At 35.3% G+C, this 19,404-nt stretch overlaps 1 protein-coding gene across 5 annotated transcripts in view; it reads left to right on the top strand.

Moving 5' to 3' along the window:
- The first annotated feature begins 551 nt into the window (after positions 1–551).
- FANCL (FA complementation group L) overlaps positions 552–19,404 on the top strand; it is a 94,300-nt gene continuing 75,447 nt past the window's right edge. For all 5 annotated transcript variants that reach the window (XR_007190757.2, XM_057309449.1, XM_026485483.4 and 2 more), the window contains exons 1-3: positions 552–694; positions 14,359–14,417; positions 16,534–16,594. Coding sequence is in view for 4 of the 5 variants with exons in the window: in XM_057309449.1 (XP_057165432.1) it covers positions 599–694; positions 14,359–14,417; positions 16,534–16,594 (216 nt within the window). In the remaining variant the exon portion in view is untranslated. The remainder of the gene's footprint in view (positions 695–14,358; positions 14,418–16,533; positions 16,595–19,404) is intronic.

Genomic DNA, 19,404 nt, shown 5'->3' with positions numbered 1-19,404 from the left:
ATTATCGGACATTATATAATAATATGCACAAAATAATACATTATTCTGTATGCTGAGGGCATACAGGAAATCCTGTAGAACAGGCCAATAGGGGACAGATGGATTACAGTGAAGAAGGGGAGTGGAGGCAGGTTCAGGGTAAAAGAGATACTACAACATCCAGATGGTGCAAACAATCTTATGCTGGAAGAAATGCAATCTCAAAGTTGCAGCAGTCCCATTTTATGCGGGAAGAAATGCAACTGCACATAAATTCTATCAGTCTTTCAATAAAATCAAACAAAATTACCAAAAGGGTTCTTGGGACAATCAAGGCTGGAATGATCTTGTTCAGTTAGATCTATGAACCTGAGAACAATCTTCCCTGTGCCCTGTTGGGGCCAATGCTGCCTCCTGCCGAGCCACATCTACTCTGGCTGGGCCTGAGTCCAGGTGCCCCGACTAGCCCCGGACCTTAATTTCACTCCGGGGCGTCTTCGAGGCTTTTTCCCGCCAAAGACCAGGTTTCCGCCCCTCCGAGCTCCGGCGCAGGCAGGACTGCGCATGTGCGGGGCCCGGCCAGCAGATAAACCCCTTGCGGCTCCACGGACTGCGAACCATGGCGGAGATGGAAGCGAGCCTGTTGCGCCAGTGCCCGCTGCTTCTGCCTCAGAACCGGGCGAAAACCGTGTACGAAGGATTCATTTCGGTTCAGGTACCCGCCCGCTTGTTGCTCGATTGCTAGGAGGGCCTCCATTTCGCGGCGCAGCTCCGCCCCTGGAAGTCAGTTACGGGAGCGGTTAGGGGCCCTTAACCGTGTGGGGATTGAGAGGAGAGGCGCATAACGGCTTCTCGGAGAGTAGAGGTTTGAGGACTTCTGCGGTTGTTGGCAACCTGCCACTCGCTACCGCGTCCGTGCCTGGGCCAGGGTCGCGGCCAGGGACGCCGCGAAAGGAGCTCCGTGCAGGACTGGAGCTGGGGGCGGGGCGGAGGGCCACGCCCCCTCGCTCCCGCTTCCTGAGTTCCGCCTCCGTTTTAATTCAGCGTCTGTCCCACCTTTAACTGATTTGTATGTTTATTTTGCAAATTTTTACCTCGTTTCTAACACCCCCCTCTCAAGGCTCCATGAAGGTTGGTGGCCGGCCGTTCACCAGGGAACCCGTGCAAATTATAGCCGTTTTTCCTGTAAAAATATATTTTGGAGGAAAGTCTCCTTTTGGCTCTCAACTAAGTCGTGTGTACCTGAGCACATCCATAGCGATATTTTGTACGGAGTCTTGACAGCAGAATTAATTACCTTTCCTGAGTCCAGGCGGTTTCTCTGGTGGAGTTTATTACACATAGTAACACACGTGTACAGGGTTGAAGTTTACAAAGTGCTTTCCAAGTACGTTATCTCACTAATCCTCGGCCCTGTGAGGCAGAATTAAAAGAAATCTTTCTCAGTCTTCATAGTTGAGTAAATCAGGGCACGGGAAAGTGGACAGGTTAAGTTACTTGTCCATGATCGCCAGAGCCCCTGAAAGCGAGGCTATCAGATTCCACTCCTGCATTTTGCTCCTCTCTCTACATTGCAACAAGATACCCTAGGTTAGAATTCTGAGGATTGATTTTTGCTCCCAGACCCTTATACTCAACATCGTGCCACCTCTGTCACCAGCACCATACGGGTTGTTTTTTTTTTTTTTTTTTTTTGTCTTTTAAAATTAACATTTTGCTTGAGGAAAAGTTGGTGAAACTACACACAAATTAACCACCCGCAGCTTGTGATATGGGTCATGAATAGGTTGGATTACCAGCAGTACCTTTTAGCTATAAAATATAACACGTGACTGACTAACCTGGGGATTTGATTTGCTGTGTGAAGTAAGAAATTTTGGAAGAGGAAAGAAACAAAGTGGTCATTTTTAAACAACTTAACATTGAAACAGAACTGTATTTTCTGGAAAAATATGTATGAATCTTTTATAGACATGCACATTTTCAGTTACTTGAACTCAGTTATATAGAAACACAAATTATGTAATTTTGTCATAATAAATTTAAAATTTAGTAATTAACCAGAAAATTTGAAGAAAATATGGTGATGAGTAAAAATTTCTATTCTTAGAATTATTTTTATTTTCTGAAAGGAAAATGAGTAATTGCATTGCTCCACCTTACCTTGATTAACACTCACTCCATTCAACAATCCTCATCAAAACATTGTCAGCGTTAAGAGAGTAGGATGGAGGTAAAATTTAACTCTTAATTATAGTGATTAAGAGAATACTTTCAACTTTCAGAAATATTTAAGTGTTTGAGTATTGGGTATTTGAAAGCTTGATACTTAATTTAACTTTAAAGAGAAGCCTGTTTCTTGCTCTTTTTTTTTTTTTTTTAAGTATAACTGCCCTCAACATAAGTTTCAGGTGTACAACATAATGATTTGATACATGTATATTTCGTGAAATGATCACGGTAAGTCTAGTTGTTCATCAGATTCATCATGAAGTTATAGAATTTTTTTTCTTATGAGAATTTTTTTTTTTTTTAAGATTTATTTATTTGAGAGAGCACGTGGGTGCAAATGCAGGGAGGAGCAGGACTGGAGAGCAAGAATCCTCAAGCAGACTCCCTGCTGAGTGCCAAGCTGGGCTAGATAGAGCCTGATCCCAGAACCTTGAGATCCTGACCTGAGCCAAAATCTAGAGTAGGCCACCTAACCGACTGAGCCACCCATGTGCCCTCCTTATGATGAGAACTTTTAAGATAAGTCTCTTAGCATCTTTCAGATGTGCAATACAGTATTAACTATAGTTGCCATGCGGTACTTTACATCCCTGTAACTTATTTTATGACTGGGCGTTTGTGCCTTCAAAAGCACAAACTTAACCTGTTTCACCCTCTACCCCACCAGCACACACACTTTTTGAGGATAGGGGCCATATCCTAGGAATTACCATATGTTTTGAAGTTTACTCAAAACCTATAGTAATCTCTCAAAAATACTGAGTGAATTATCAAATTTACTTACTGAATGAAACTTTTACCCACCCCTCAGAATATGAAGTGTAGAACCAGCCAGAATGCATTGTGATTAAGGAAAGGTTTTAGAGGGTACATATGGATTTATTCATTTTTCTTTAAATTCACTGTGACCATCCCAGAAAGTAGAGGCTCAATTTCATTATCTTTTCTGGAGTAAAGGTAATCCACTTTTTCTTTCCCGAATTGGAAATATCAGTCTTGAATTATATAGATGAAAACAAGATTCATTTTCAGACAACGTTTAGAAAAATTAAAGAGATATTAAGTTACATTTTTATCAGGAGCCATGTTATACCTAATTTTAGGCATTTTAAGGAAAGTGGTTTGTCTTACATGTGCCTATCTGCTAAAGCCTCTTAGAAAACGTGTACATCAGAATTGAGATTAGATGAAATTTTCATGTGACCCTTGCTGTAGCTACAATTCTGATTTCTTAAACACATTATTTAACATTGTTTTGTTTGATGAGGGCTGATTTTCTTTAAAAATGTTTGTCTTGTATATAATTTCAGATTTACAGAAAATAACAAGTATATATGAAGATTACCCAGATTCACCTTTTTACTTTTGTCCCATTTGATTTTATTCTGCGTATATATATGTGGGTGGAGATATATATGTATATATATGTATATGTACAACATATATACATATATACATACATATGTACATTATAGATATGTATATATGTACATTATATATACGTATATATGTACACACTACACACACACACACACACACACACACACTCCTTTTTCTGAACAGTTTGAGATTAGGTTGCAGACATAGAGCCTCTCTGTTCTTAAGTACTTCAGCATATATTTCATGAGAACAAGGACACACTCCTATATATACACAGTACAGTTAACCAAAATCAGGAAATTTAATCATGTTATAATGCCATTATCTGGAGGCCAAATTCAGATTTCATTAATGTTGCAATTACATATTTTGTACCCCTTTCCAGCCTCCTGTCATCTGATGTAAGATAAGATACCACATTATATTTAGTTGGAAGGTATCACATTGCATTTAGTTGTCCTATCTCTTTAATCTGGAATAGTTCCTTAGGCTCTTTGCTTTTTATGAACTTGACGTTTTTTAAGAATGTGGTTTGGATATTAGGAACAATGTCCCTCAGTTTGGGTTTGACTGATACTTCCTCATCATTAAATTCAGATTATGTAATTTCGATGGATGACACAGAAAGAATGTTGTGTGCTTTTTAGGGCACATGAAGTCATTTGTTCACATTGATGTTACCTCTGATCACCTCTTTAAGATGGCATGTGCCAGATTTTCCATTTGTAATTCATAAGTACTTTTAGAGAGCTACTCTGAGACATCAAACTTTCAGGTATACACACCAGTTTTAGCATCTTGATTGAGCCAGTTAATACTGTGGTGGTTGCCAAATGATGATTTTTCTAACTCCATTATTTCTTCTTTATTTATTGTCATTTTATTGTAAGGAGTAACCCTCTCTTTTTCCCCACTTGTATCAGAAGGGAATCATAGGTTTTAAAAATAATTTAATGGATTGTAACCATTACTTTCCTTATTTATTTTGATGCTTAAATTCTCCCAGATTTGGTTGTGAGAGCACATTTTTATTGATACAAGTTTTTAAGGCTCTGCATTTTCCCCTTACCACTATTTTTAAAGTATGCTGTATATGCTGACATGTAGTGTTTTGTCATAATCATTTTTTAGTACTTACATAATTTTACTTTGTAGGTCCCTTTCACTCAGGAGTTACTTAATAGAGGTCGTAAAAATTTTTCTCATGAAAGTCTTTTTTGATTATTAATTTTGTTATTTCTAGTTTTGTGATTAGATAATATTGTTTCTAAAAATTATAGTCTGTGAAACTTACTGATTGTGTGTGTGTGTGTGTGTGTGCATGTGAGAGAGAGAGAGAGAGAGAGAGAGAGAGAGAGAAAATGATCCCTGTGATTTAAAGAAGATATTTTCTCAATTGGGTTATTCCTTTTCTTTTGAGTGAGCTTGGCAGTTTGTTTCCTTTAAGGAATTTGTTCATTTCATCTAGATTTTTGAATTCATTGGCTTAAATATTACTTCATAATATTCTCTTATCCTTTTAATGAACTTATTTAGGATCTGTAATGATGTTCACTATATTGGTTATCTTTTGCTGCATAACTACCTATTCCAAGTCTTCGTGACTTAGAACAACAAACATTTATTATCTCACCTTTGCTATAGAACAGGAGTTTGAAAGCTATTTAGGTTGATGGTTCTGGATCAGTGTTTCTCATGAACTTGTAATGAAGATGTTAGCTAGTATGCCAGTTCTCTAAAGGCTTGAGTAGAGCTGATAGATCTGCTTCCAGGATAGCTCATTCACATGCCTATTGGATGGAGCCCTCTGTTTTCTACTTCTCTTGACTTGGAGGCTTCAGTTCCGTACTGAATAGACCTCCATAGGGTCCTCACGACATGGCTTCCCTGAGTGAGAAAACAGATCAAACATAAAGCTAGCTGCACAGTACCTTTGGAGAAAAGGTACTAGTCTCTGAAGTTACACATATTTACTTCTGCTGTATTCTGTTTTTTTATAGCAAGTCTCAAATCTAGTCCATATTCAAAAGGAGGGGAATGAGGCACCAACTCTTAAAGGTAGAAATATCAAAGAAATTATGGACATATTTTATAGATAACCTCTTATTCCCATTCCTGATGGTATTTTGTGTCTGTTTTTCCTGGTGCAACTGGATAGAGGAGTATATATTTTATTGATCTCTTCAAAGAACCTACTTTTGATTTTATTGATTTTTCTTATTTTTCTATGTCTCTCTTTGCTTTGTGTGTGTGTGTGTGTGCGTGTGTGTGTGTGTTAAGTTTCCTTGTTTTTTCAGGTGGAAGATCAGCTCATTGATAATGAGAACTTTCTTGTTTTATAATATAGATGGTTAGTGCTGTAAATTTTTCTTCAGACACTACTTTGACTCTATCACACATATTTTGGTATGTTACATTTTCATTTTTTTTTTCAGTTCAAAATACTTGTTAGTTTCTTTTTTGACCCATGGGTTACTTAGAACAACAATATATCTTTCTAAATATTCTAGTATTTTCCAGATATCTTTTTGATACTGATTTATAATTTAGTTTCATATTGGTTACAGCATAATTTGTAAGATTTAAATTCTATTAAATATATTGGCACTGAGTTTATGGCATAGAATATGGCCTGTCTTGGTAAATGTTATGTCTGTATTTGAAAAGAATGTGCATTCTGCTGCTGTTGGGTGATTGTTCTATAATGTCAGGTCAAGTTGGTTCATAATGCTATTTGAGTTTTTTATATGCTCACTGATTTTCTGTCTACTTGCTTTATTAATGCAAGGGGGTATTGAAAATCCCCAACTGTAATTATTGTTCAATTTCTACTTTCAGTTCTGTCAGTTTTTGCTTCATATATTTTGAAGTTCTTTTGTTAGGTACATAAGCCTTTAGGATTGTTGAGCACTCTTGAACTGGAACTGTTTTTTTTTTTTTTTTTTTTTTTTTTTTTTAATGATTGTGAAATGACCCTTTTTATCTCTGGTAATCTTGGTTGTAGAATCTCTGTTTTCTGATATTAGTATAGTGACTCAAGCTTTTTTTTCTTGATTAGTGTTGGCATGGCTTACTCATTTTCCGTTCTTTATTTTATACCTATTTGTGTCTTTAAAGGGGATTTCTTCTGGATCTTGATTTTTTTTTTTTAATCTAACAATCACTGCTTTTTACTTGGAGGTGTTTAGACCATTTACATTTAATGTGTTGACTGATATGGTTGGGTTTAAAGCTAATATCTTGCTGCTTGTTTTCTATTTGTCCTGTGTTTGTTTCTTTTCTTTTTTTTATCTTTTTTCAATTTTTCTGCATTTTCATTATATATTATACAGTATACTTGCATATTATTTCCTCTATCAGCTTATTAGCTATTTTTCCCCTTAATCAGTTGCTTTAGGGTTTATAGTATGCATCTTAAACTTGTCATGTTTACCTCAAAGTAATATTAGGATTATATTTTATATGCACTATTGGTTTATCAGCTATATCACTTTGTCTCTTTTTTAGTGTTTGTTTTAGGGTTTACAATATGCAAATGTAATTTACCACAATCTGTTTTCAAGTATACCACTCACAGTATAAGACAGTATATGTACTGTTTCCTATCCCCTGGCTTTTGTGCTGTTGCTGACATATATTTTATTTCTATTTATCTTGTAACCCTCCCAATACATTTTTATTTTCTTTTAAACAATTATCTTCCTTTATTAAAAGATTTTTATTTTTTAAGGACAGTTTTATAGTGGATTCATTTCTGGTTTTCTATCCTGTTCCATTGATTTATGTTATTGGTTATTGGTTTTTGAGAGGAACATTGCAGGGTTTAAGTACCATTTCATTACCTGATATAAAAGGAGCAAACTATCAGTGATTTACCACTGTTGATGTTGACGTTGGCTAAAGTAGTGTTTGTCAGGTTTCTGTACTGCAGAGTTAACTCTTCTTCCCTTTCCATACTTACTCTTTGGAAGGAAATCTCCATGAGTTGCTCCCACTTAAGGAGTGAGGGGTTATGCTCCCCCTCTTTTAAGGTAGAATATATAATTTACCTGGAATTCTTCTGTAAGGAAGGTTAGTTTAACTCCCTTAAGTTTTTAAATTTAATTCCAATATAGATAATATACAATGTTCTATTAGTTTCAGGTGTACAATATAGTAATTCAGCAATTCTATACATTACTCAGTTCTCATCATGATAACTGTACTCTTTAATCCCCATCACTATTTCATCCATCCCTCCTCCCCCACCACTTCCCCTCAGGTAACTATCAGTTCTCCGCAGTTAAGAGTCTGTTTTCTTGGTTTGTCTCTATTTTTTTTTCTTTGCTCATTTGTTTTAATTTCTTGAATTCCATATGTGAGTGAAATCATTGGTATTTGTCTTTCTTAAATGACTTAGTTCACTTAGCATTGTACTCACTGGTTCCATTCAGGTTGCTGGAGATCCCAAGATTTCATTCTTTTTTTATGGCTGTGTAATATTCCATTGTATATATGTACCATTTTTATCCATTCATCCGTCAGTGGACACTTGAGCTGCTTCTGAAATTAGCTATTATAAATAATGCTATAATAAACATAAGGGTGCATGTATCCTTTTAATTAGTGTTTTTGTAATTTTTAGGTATATACTTAGTAGTGTAATTACTGGATCATAGGGTAGTTCTATTTTAAACTTTTTTGAGGAACCTCCAGAGTGTCTTCCAGAATGGTTGCGCCAGTTTGCATTTCCACCAGCAGTGGAAGGAGTGTTCCTTTTTTTCCACGTCCTTGCCAAAACTTGTTGTTTCTTGTGTTGTTGATTATAGCCACTCTGACAGGTATGAAGTGATAATCTCTTTGTAGTTTTGGTTTGTAGTTCCCTGATGATTAGTGATGTTGAGCGTCTATCTTTTCATGTGTCTTAGCCATCTGTATGTCTTGGAGAAATGTTTGTTCATGTCTTCTGCCCATTTTCTAATTGGATTATTTGGGTTTTTGTTTTTTTTTTTTTGATGTGTATTCAGTTGTATAAGTTCTTTATGTTTTGGATACTAATCCTTTATCAGGTATGTCATTTGCAAATATCTTCTCTCATTTAGTAGATTGCCTTTTAGTTCTGTTGATTGCTTCCTTTGCTGTGCACAGTCTTTATTTTGATGTAGTCCCAACAGTTTATTTTTATTTCCCTTGACTCAGGAGACCTATTTAGAAAAATGTTGCTGTGGGTGATGTCAGAGAAATTACTGTCTGTGTTCTCTTCTAGGATTTTATGGTTTCATTTCACATTTAGGTCTTTAATCCACTTTGAGTTTATTTTTGTGTATGGAAGTAGTCCAGTTTTGTTCTTTTGCGTGTAGCTGTCCAGTTTCCCCAATACCATTTGTTGAAGAGACTGTCTTTTTTCCTATTGCATATTCTATATATAGACATTTTAACAATATCTGTTCTTCCAGTTGTTGAGGATGGAATGTCTTTTTCTTTTTATTCCCTGGTCTTCAATTTCTTTCATTATTACATAGTTTTCAGAATATTGGGTCTTTCCCTTCTCTGGTTAGTTTATTCCTTAACTCCTTCATTTATTAAATCAATCATTTATATCAGTATGGACTCATAGATATTTATCTTACACTTTGGGTTGTAATCCAGTACTTATTTATTTGTTCAAACTGTCCAGTTTTGGCACTGTTATCTTTTTTTTTTTTTAAAGATTTTATTTATTTATTCATCAGAGATAGAGACAACCAGCGAGAGAGGGAACACAAGCAGGGGGAGTGGGAGAGGAAGAAGCAGGCTCCCAGCGGAGGAGCCTGATGTGGGGCTCGATCCCATAACTCCGGGATCACGCCCTGAACCGAAGGCAGATGCTTAACCGCTGTGCCACCCAGGCGCCCCAACACTGTTATCCTTTTAAAGACATTTTAGAAAATAAGAAAAAAGGACTTTTGTATTTACCTGTGTATTTACTGTTTCTGATACTTTTTGTTGTATATCTAGATTTCTCTTCTGTTTCATTTACTTTCTCCCTCAAGTTATTCCTCTAACATTTCTTGTAGTGCATGTCTTGTACTGATAAATTTTTTCAGTGATTTTATGTCTGACATATTGACCTTTTGAAAGATACTTATACTAGGTATAAAACTCTAGATTTATTTTTTTTTCTTTTCATACTTTACAGATGTTGCTTAATTCTCTTGCATTATTTCCTATGAGAAAACTGTTTCTTTGTTTTTGTTCCTCTGTAAGTGGTGTGTTGTTTTTCTTTGACTGCTTTTAAGATTTTTCTTTTTATCATTGGTTTTTGTCAATTATATTATAATGTACCTTGGTGTAGTTTTCTTCATGATTTTCCTCCATAGGGTTTGTGGAGCTTTTTGGATTTGTGAGTATATATTTTCATTTAATTTGGGGAAAACTTCAGCTATTATTTCTTCAAAAATTTTTTTGTTCCTTCTTCTCCTTCTTTTGTTTTGGGGACTCAAAATACATATATAGTAGGCCATTTAAAAATTGTTCCATAATTCACTAATGCTTCTGTTCTTTTTCATTGTTTGTTTCAGTGTCTTTCTCTGTTTTTATTTTGAATGTTCTGTGCCTTCAGGTACCCTAATATCTTCTTTTGCAAGACTTAATCTGCTGTTAATACTCCCTAGCATCTCAGACATTGTATTTTTCATCACTTTCATTTGGGTCTGTCTTTATCTTTCATGTTCTATTTAGCATACTCATGCTTTTCTCTACCTTCTTGAACATATGTAGTTATCACTGTTGAAATTTTTTAAAGCAATTCTATCATCTGCCATTTTTGTATTTCTCTTGATTTTTTTCTTCCCCTCTTCATTATGAATCTTATTTTCCTGTTTCTTTGCATGCCTGAGATATTTTGATTGGATGCCAGATACTGTGCATTCCAATTATTGTGTGCTAGATAATTTTATTCTCTTAAATATTCTTGATTTATTCTAAGCTGTAGTTAAATTATTTGGAAACAGTTTAAGCTTTTCATAGTTTGCTTCTAAGCTTTGTTAGGCAGAATCAAAACAGATTTTAGCCTAGATTAATTTGGCTCTACCACTTAGGCAGTATTCTTCAGAGTATTCTCTCTCTCTTTTTTTTTTTTTTTTAAGATTTTATTCATTTGTTTGACAGAGAACATGAGCGCATAAGCAGGGGGAGCTGCAGAGGGAGAGGAGAAGCAGGTTCCCCACTGAGCAGGGAGCCCCGATGTGGGGCTCGATCCAGGGCCCTGAGATCATGACCCTAGCTGAAAGCAGATTGTTAATTGACTGAGCCACACAGGCACTCCCAGAGTATTCACTTTAATGATAACTTTTATAGTACAAGGTTTTCTACTCTTTCTGAGAGGAAAGATGACTACTCCCAGCCTTGTGTGAGCTCTGAGATTGTTTTTCATGTTCCATTCTCATGATTCCCTGGCTTTGGGTGGTTTTCTCACATACATGAAGCAATCATACTTAGCTGATGACACTTTCGCAGCAATACACTGGTCTTGTCTAGGTTTATTCTCTGGACAGTTGTCTCTTCTTCATATATGGCCTTCTTCTTTGGTGCTGTACATTGTGAATTATACATGTCTTTGCCTCCCCTAACTCACGCCCTTGTCAGGGAAAAATGTCAGGCTCCATTCTCCATTTGGTTCTCCATCTTTGCTGTGAAGCTTGAAAATTCTCCAGGTAGTAAGACAGGATAATTATAAAGATTTTCTCATTTGTTTCCCTTCTTTCCAATCACTGTTTTTTGTTGCCTATTTGATGTCTGAACATCATTGTTTCATATATTTTGTCCAGTTTTTAGTTAATGTGGGAAGGTAAATCCTACCACTGTTATTCCATCATAGCTAGAAGCAGAATTCCTCTCTGTTTCTATTCCATAGTCGCTTTTAAAAATCTTGCTTTGAGAAGTGTGATGCTACTTTTATTCTATTTCCCATATATTATTTGGTCTCATAAGCTATGGACTTTAAAGTCTTCATATTAAGGTACATTTCAGAGTGGGTCATTAGGACTCATTTCTCACATGTTCAGTTGTTCTTCTCATTATGTGAATTTCCAGAAAGTATACTTAGATTATAATTTAAAATATTCTTTTCTGCTCTTTTGTTTTCCTTTCCAAGGTCTCCAATTCTTTGTATATTAGATTTTCTTTACCTTTTTCCACTTCAACTGCTTTTCTCTGATGGTTTTTATTTATTTTTTCTCATTTGGTAATTTTCTAGCTTTTTCTTTGCCCTTAAGAAATTAAAAAAATTTTTTTATTGGGGGTGGCACCTGGCTGGCACAGTCTTTTAAGTATCCAACTCTTGGTTTTGGCTCAGGTCATGATCTCAGGGTCATGGGATCGAGCCCTGCATTGGGTTCCGTACTTAGCACAGACTCTTCTTAGGACTCTGTCTTTCACTCCTTCTGCCCCTCCCCCTGCTCACCTTCTTTCTCTTTCTAAAATAAATCTTAAAAATTTTTATTGGGATAAAGTACACATAACGTTTGCCACTTTTAACCATTTTATTTTAAATATTGTCTCCCCCCAACTTGGGGCTCAAACTCACAGCCCTGAGATCAAGAGCCTGTGCTTTAACACCTGAGCTATCCAGGCGCCCTGCCTCTTACATAATTTTTATTTTACTTTATTCTTCCTTGAGCACTTATTTGTTCTTCTAATACCTTTTTTTTGAACTAAATTTTTTCCCCTTAATTTCTGTTCATAGTTTTTTGAATTTTTGAGTCTGCGTACAAATGCTTACTACTAATAATATAATTCAGTATTGTAATTTGTTTATGCCTTGTGTTTTTTGTTTGTATGGGGAATCATCATCACTTGAAATGTTTTCTTTTATTCTGATTTTGACTCATAGTAGCTTGGCATTGATGAAAACAGTATCTTTGTGGATATGGTTGTTGGCACTATTTTATAAAATAGTCCTAGTTTAAGAATACTTTTCTTCTGGAGGTGAAGCAAAGTGCAGTTATTTAATGGATAATTTTTTAAGTAGTGCTGAGGGTGGAGTTGAATGTCTTTATTTTGTTTTAGAAGAGCCTCAGTTTCCCACTCTTACTTTTTCCTCCTAACACCCAGTTTCCACAGGATGTCTCTACCTGCCTTTTTATCATCTTCTACTTGTGTATTTCTTTTCCAAGGTGAGCTTCTTGACTTTTGTGTTTAGGGTGATTTTTGTTTTTGTTTTTTATTTTATTTATTTTAAAGAGAGAGTTGGGGGGGGGTGCAGAGGGAAAGGGAGAGAATCTCAAGCTGACTCTGTGCTGAGTGTGGAGCCCAGTGTGGGGCTTGATCTCATAACCCTGAGATCAAGACCTGAGCTCAAACCAAAAGTTGAACACGTAACTGGCTGAGCCACTCAGTTGCCCCTGTTTTATTAGATGTTCTTAATACTGATCTATTTGGGAGGATATATGGAGAAATTCAGATTTAGGCAACTGTCAGTACTTTGTTCCCTACAACCTGGAGGACTTGCTTCTTGAGAGCAATTATATTTTTTATATTCTTTAACTAGAAAAGCTAATTTTGGACATTTTCTTGAATCAAAAATATTATGGCATGTAACATAGCATTTGACCTTTTAAAATGGCTGGATTTTGCAAATAAGGGACTTTGGAATTTTATTCTTTCAGATAACAGATCAGTAGAGTAGTTTTGCTATTTTTCATGTACATTCTGAATTCCAGATTGTTCTTACACCTATGTGTGGGATGTCTATAAAGTTAGCTTAAAGTTACTACATAATACCTTCTAGTGCTTTAATGAAATAGTGAATTATTGTTACTTGACCTTTTGAAAAGGTCAGTAGTACATTTTGTTTCATTTTTTTAAAGGACATTTAAATGTAATGAAAGTCAGAACTGTAATATTATCATGAAAGTAAAGGTTATGGGGTACATTTAATTGTGTTCCTTTAGTTTTGAATCTGCTTTGAGGGAGCCTGTGCTAAAATTCTCATGGTGATTATTTTTCGAGAATTTTATTACTCTTTTTCATTTTATATTGTTGGAGTAAAAGATTATATTTGTTTGTCTTTTTCTGCTTACCTTTGCTCAGATCATGTGTATTATCCTATTTAAGATATAAAGTTTAAGCTGCTTACCCATTCACTTTGTCAAGAAAGTGAAACTGAATATATTTCTCAGAACAGTTCTTTTCTTAGACTCGAGTAAAATTTGGTATATTCAAATGTATAGCTAGTAAATATTTAAATTAAAATAAATATTGGTGTTTTTATTAAAGGCCCACGAATATGGGAGAATTAAATATTCTATTTTTTGAAAATACTTATTTCATGTCTGTATGTTCAGATTGTGGAACTAAATATATTTTCATTTTATTAAAATGAGGACATTGAAAATATGAAGTCTGTAATGTATTACATATTCTTATTTTACACTGTGATGTTTTTCTTCCATAGTCAAAGCAATTGAATTTCTTTTTTCACAAGTTTATAAGAAATATTTAAATTTCTTTGTTTGCACCAACAGTATCTTAATATTTGTGTTATGTGAATTGATTCTCTTTAAAAAATAAAGTCTTATCTTTGTTTTGGTTTCCCAGTGATTACAAAGTTTCTGACACTTTTACATTATTTTCCTTCAAAAGCAAAATTCTGTGGCATATATTTTAACAAATGTAAAGGTTTGGATAAAGTTGATACCTTTTAGAAAATAAAGGAAAACATTGCCTTTTCTCTGTGATTTTGTTTAACTTTTTCTTAACACTGTGAAAGATGAAAATTTGAGTGAACTTTTTCAATATCTTCCACAGGGATGTGATTTTCATCTTAGAGTAGTGTTGCCTGAAGATTTACAAATGAAGAATGCAAGGTGATGTAGTGTTTTGTTATATACAGGCATCTTGGTGGGATGGGCAGTCAGTTAATCTGGTAAAAGCTTATTCTAACCATTAGAGTTTTGCCTAAAGTGCTTATTAGTCAACCAGAAACATTTCCAGTTTTTCCAAATCCATGTACATTTGCAAATTATTTTCCCTTGTGCTGAAGTACTTTTCAGAGGTAACACATTAATTCTCTAATTCTTTTTTCCTTTTAAAGTTTAAATAAATAGCAATTGTGTAAGGTATCTGTTGATACAGACAGCTCATCAAGGAATGTCAAGAGATGAGACTGGAAATTAGGTAGCATCTAGAACCTCTTTTTCTGCTCTTAAACATCTCTGGGAAAAGAGTGGAGGAAGAATCCAGAGACATTTATGAGTAGAATTGACAGGATTTTGTGACTGATTAGAAGTAGGAGAAAAGAAGGAAAGAGGAGTGAAGATTGTTTTCTAAGTTCCTGGTTCATCTAGATAACTAAGCTAGAGAACAGGTCACAGTGGAGAAGTAGGAGCCATCATTTTAAGATGTATTAGGTGTGAAATATCAAGAGGAGATGTTTAATGTATTGGTGTGAACTGAAGTGTGAGACATAGAAGTCACAGTAGGCGTGCGATTTGGGGCTGTGAGTATGGGTACTTTCCAGTGCCTGCAAGTGTGGGGAGAAAAGAGAAAGCCAACATTTAAAGGACTTGAGAGTATACCAACATGTAAAGAACTGATAAATAAAGAGGAACTTGGAAGAAGACTAAGGATTGACCAAAGAAGCAAGAGGAAAATCTGGATAGTTGTCACTGAAACCGAATAGAGGCTTAACAAAGAAATGGTTTGTATTGCTGAGTATTGCAGAGGGATCAGGTTAAATTAGGTTTCACGCAGTGGCAGAAGCCAGATTGTACTGGGTTTTGGAGTGGTGAGTAGAAAGGAAACGTAAACAGTATAAACTGCAGTTGACCCTTGAAGAGCCCAGGGGTCAGGGGCACCAACCCCTCATGCACTTGAAAATTTGCATGTAACTTTTGATTCTGCAAAAATTTAATAGCATGCTGTTGACCAGAAACCTTACCAATAACATGAACAAACTGTTTAACACTTGTATTCTGTACGTTGTATATATTCTAGACTGTTCTTAAACCACGCTAGAGAAAAGAGAATCTTACTAAGAAAATCATAAGAGGAAATGTGTTTGCAGTACTGTGTGTATCTTTATTAAACTGTGTGTAAGTGGACCTGTGCAGTTCAACCAGTGTTGTTTAAGGATCAACTGTATTTTGAAGAAAAGGAGTGGTAGAGAAGGGTGTGCAGTCAAGGAAGAGTTACAGTGATCTTGTTTTTTTGAGATTTGCTTGAGCAAGTTAATATATTTCATTGAAAGAACTAGCAGAAAATAAGAATATCACAATAAAGTGATGATTAATGAACTGATACGACCAAGTTGTTGGCAAGGGATGGAAAGTACATATGGAGAGGGAGTTTTCCCATGGGCAGTTGAATGAACTTTGCCATTAAGAGAGAAAATAGGGGTGGAAATGGGGTTTACATAGCAAAATGGAAGAGGGTCATGGTGGTCTGAAAGGCTATAACTGGGGAATCAGAGGGGCTTCCTACTTCTGGGTAAGAAAAAGCAGTTCTTAGAATTACTTAAGCAATATTGAGAGCACAGCTGAGGTGAGCTAGTGGATAGATGAACACTAACGACTACTTACACAGTTAAAAGTATCTTTCACATTAATCTTAAATTTGATTATATTGCTACATATGCTTTCTGAAATACAAGCTCTGTATATTATGATCAAAATGGTTTATTTAACCTACCTTAGAGAAGAATCTAGTTCAGTAGAAAATTCTGCTTTGGATATGTTAAAAAAAGATTTACTGTTTGCATGTCATTTACTGATTGCAGTTATTTATATTTTGAAATAAAATTATTACCGACAGTTTGAAGACAAGACGCTCAACAGTATCAGTGGTAAAAATTTTATTAACTTGTCAGAATTATATTTATGTCATTCTTTTCTTTGTACGTGCATGTTTGTGTTAGCATACAAATAAGTTTTTCCTTTTAATTCTGAACAATGAACAAACCATTTTGTTCCATTAAAATTTTAGGTTATTATGTAGTTGGCAACTGAGAGCAATACTTAATGGATACCATCAAATAGTACAACAGGTAAGTCCTTTAAAAGGTTTGTTTTAAGCAAGGATAAGAAATTCTAAATTAACTCTTTTTTAGAGGACTACTTGCAGAATGTTGTAACAAACTGGTTTAGTAGTTGCTGAATTTTATAGGTTTCATCTCTCAAATATTTTAAAGATCCATGCATTACATAAAATGGTTTCTGTCTTGGAATCCTCAGCACATTTCTGGGCAGCATTTGTTCTGAAACTCATTTCCATCCTGGAGACTTTAGGGTCTTCTAATGCATTCACCCTTATCCATATACATCACTTTTTGAGCGATTTTTCTGCCAAGACTGAATAGTGGCAGTATGAAGAAATCCAGGACCCACTTCGGAATTGTAGAGTATCTGTGGTGAAAATGGGAATGTAGTTCTAGATTAGTAATAGAAAAAGGGTGGTGGAGATCACTTAGGATCATATATATGTACTTAATTAACGTAGATGTAAATACAGCACAGGTGAGATAATAGGCAGGATTAATCTTTTTTTTTTTTTTTATAACTGGAAGGTTATTATTTTAAAGATTTTATTTCTTTATTTGAGAGAGAGAGAGCAGGGGAGAGGAGCAGAGGGAGAAGGAACGCAGGCTCCCCACTGAACAGGGGGCCTGACTCGGGGCTCGATCCCAGGACCCTGGGCTCATGACCTGAGTGGAAGGCAGATGCTTAACTGACTGAGCCACCCAGGCGCCCCTGGAAGTTTGTATTATTGATCACCTTCACCCATTTCACCCTCAGCTCCAATGTAGTTAGTCCTAAGGTTTAAGTTCTACCTGAAAATTCCTTTAAAAATTAGAAAAACTTAAAATCACTGTTGCTAAAGAAACCAAAAGTAATAGAATGCCTCTTGTAGAAAAATAAATGTTAGTAGAACTGCATTTCTTTTGATGCTTTCTTCATTTGTGTGTTTTTCCCGATTTCCTATTTCCTATATTTTTTCTATCTTAAAAGCAGGTTATTATCTATGATAACTGACAATGACAGTCACTCACATAAAGCATTACTGAACCACAAAGAAATGTAGGAGATAAACTATTTGATTTGTAGAATGTAGACTGTCATTGCTGGCAGCATAATTACTGCAGTTTTTAAGGAGATGTTTAAATTATTTCTCTGTTTTCTCTCCTGCCTCCTCCTCATCCAATGTGACTATTTATATTGTATACTAGAGTTTAAGAAACGAATCTATTGAGATATTTAAATAGCCTGGAAAAAACTTGTTAATAAAGACTAAGGATAATAATGTCTATAACTGTTTTTCTCTACCAGTTCACCAAGAGGGTTCCTAGAAAAAGTCCCAATTGCTTATTAATCTCTTTCCTGCCCTCCAGTTGGTCATATAAAACCCAGAGTTAGTCTTTGTTGTATTCTAAAATTACTGTTCTTTCCTTGTATTGATTTTAACTTTAGTAAATATGGGTCAGGGGAATCAGCAGTCTTTTTCTCTGAATGGCCAGCTAGTAAATTTTTCAGGCTTTGGTGGTCGCTAAAATCTCTGTCACAACTACTTCACTTGTAGAGCCAAAGCAGCCATAAAGAGGTAAATGAATGGGTGTGGCTACATTTCAATATAGCTTTATTTACAGAAACTGGTATTGGGCTAGATTTAGCCCCTAGTCTGTAGTGCACAAAAATCCGATATAATTTATTGCTCATTACTAGTAAGCTGAGGGGGAAAATACTGTATAGGAGATCGGAAAGTCAACGATTTGTTTTTACAGACTTACCCACCCAAAGCTATGTTAAGATGTGATTTCATATGTGTCATGCATTGTTGAAATATCTTAGGTTATTATTTTTCTCCTCTTAAAGAGGGAACCAATTCACGGATTGGCTTTATTCAGAACTGTGTGCTGGTAGTGCAGTGTATCACAAAAAGTAACAAAAATACAGTATCTTGATTTCAAGCAGAGAAGTGATGTGGAGTTTCATCTAATAAAAAATGTTACACTTGAGTATTTTCTTTGCTTTCCTTTATTCTATAGTTATTTTAAGAATCAAAGATTTCTAGGAAATGGAATTATAACTCTTAAATATATTTAATTGTAGAAGTTATTTCCTTTTTGCCTTTTTATTACAATGGTTTTATCTTAAATATTGACTTTTGAATTAATATAGGTTAGCTGTGAAAAGACAAAATTAACAATTATATGTAGTTTTTAAGGTCAAGGGGAAAAAATAAATACAGTGTCAATTAATAATTCATTACTTTAGATTTTTTAATTGCATAGATTTGCCTGATTTTTGAATTTTACGTTCTTCTTTCCTCTATACCCCATACCACTTTTTTTTTTTTTTTAAAGATTTTATGTATTTATTTGATAGAGAGGCAGCCAGCGAGAGAGGGAACACAAGCAGGGGGAGTGGGAGAGGAAGAAGCAGGCTCCCAGTGGAGGAGCCTGATGTGGGACTCGATCTCAGGACTCTGGGATCATGCCCTGGGCTGAAGGCAGACGCTTAACGACTGAGCCACCCAGGTGCCCCCCCTCTTTTTTTTTTTTTTTAAAATAATGGTGTGGTTTGGTAGATTTGCTAAACTTGATCAGTTGTTAGTGCTGAAGAAACAAAGAAGTGTGAGATTTTAAGAGATTTTAAGTATAATTCAGTATAGCTCACCAAAATAGATTTGAGGGCTTTAATTACTCTTTCAGAATGAAATTGGTACCTATAGTAGGGATGGTGACTAGTACTTCAGTTCTTAAACTTCTAAGGTGTAGATATATCTGAAATTCTTTTCACGTTCACATAGACCTGTATTTTAGTTCAATTTCAGTGTATGGAGTATTCATTGTACAAATGA

The sequence above is a fragment of the Ursus arctos genome, unplaced genomic scaffold (assembly GCF_023065955.2).
Source record: "Ursus arctos isolate Adak ecotype North America unplaced genomic scaffold, UrsArc2.0 scaffold_8, whole genome shotgun sequence".
NCBI lineage: Eukaryota > Metazoa > Chordata > Mammalia > Carnivora > Ursidae > Ursus > Ursus arctos.
The sequence above is the reverse complement of the archived record's forward strand: the minus strand, read 5'-3'. Positions and strand labels throughout refer to the sequence as shown.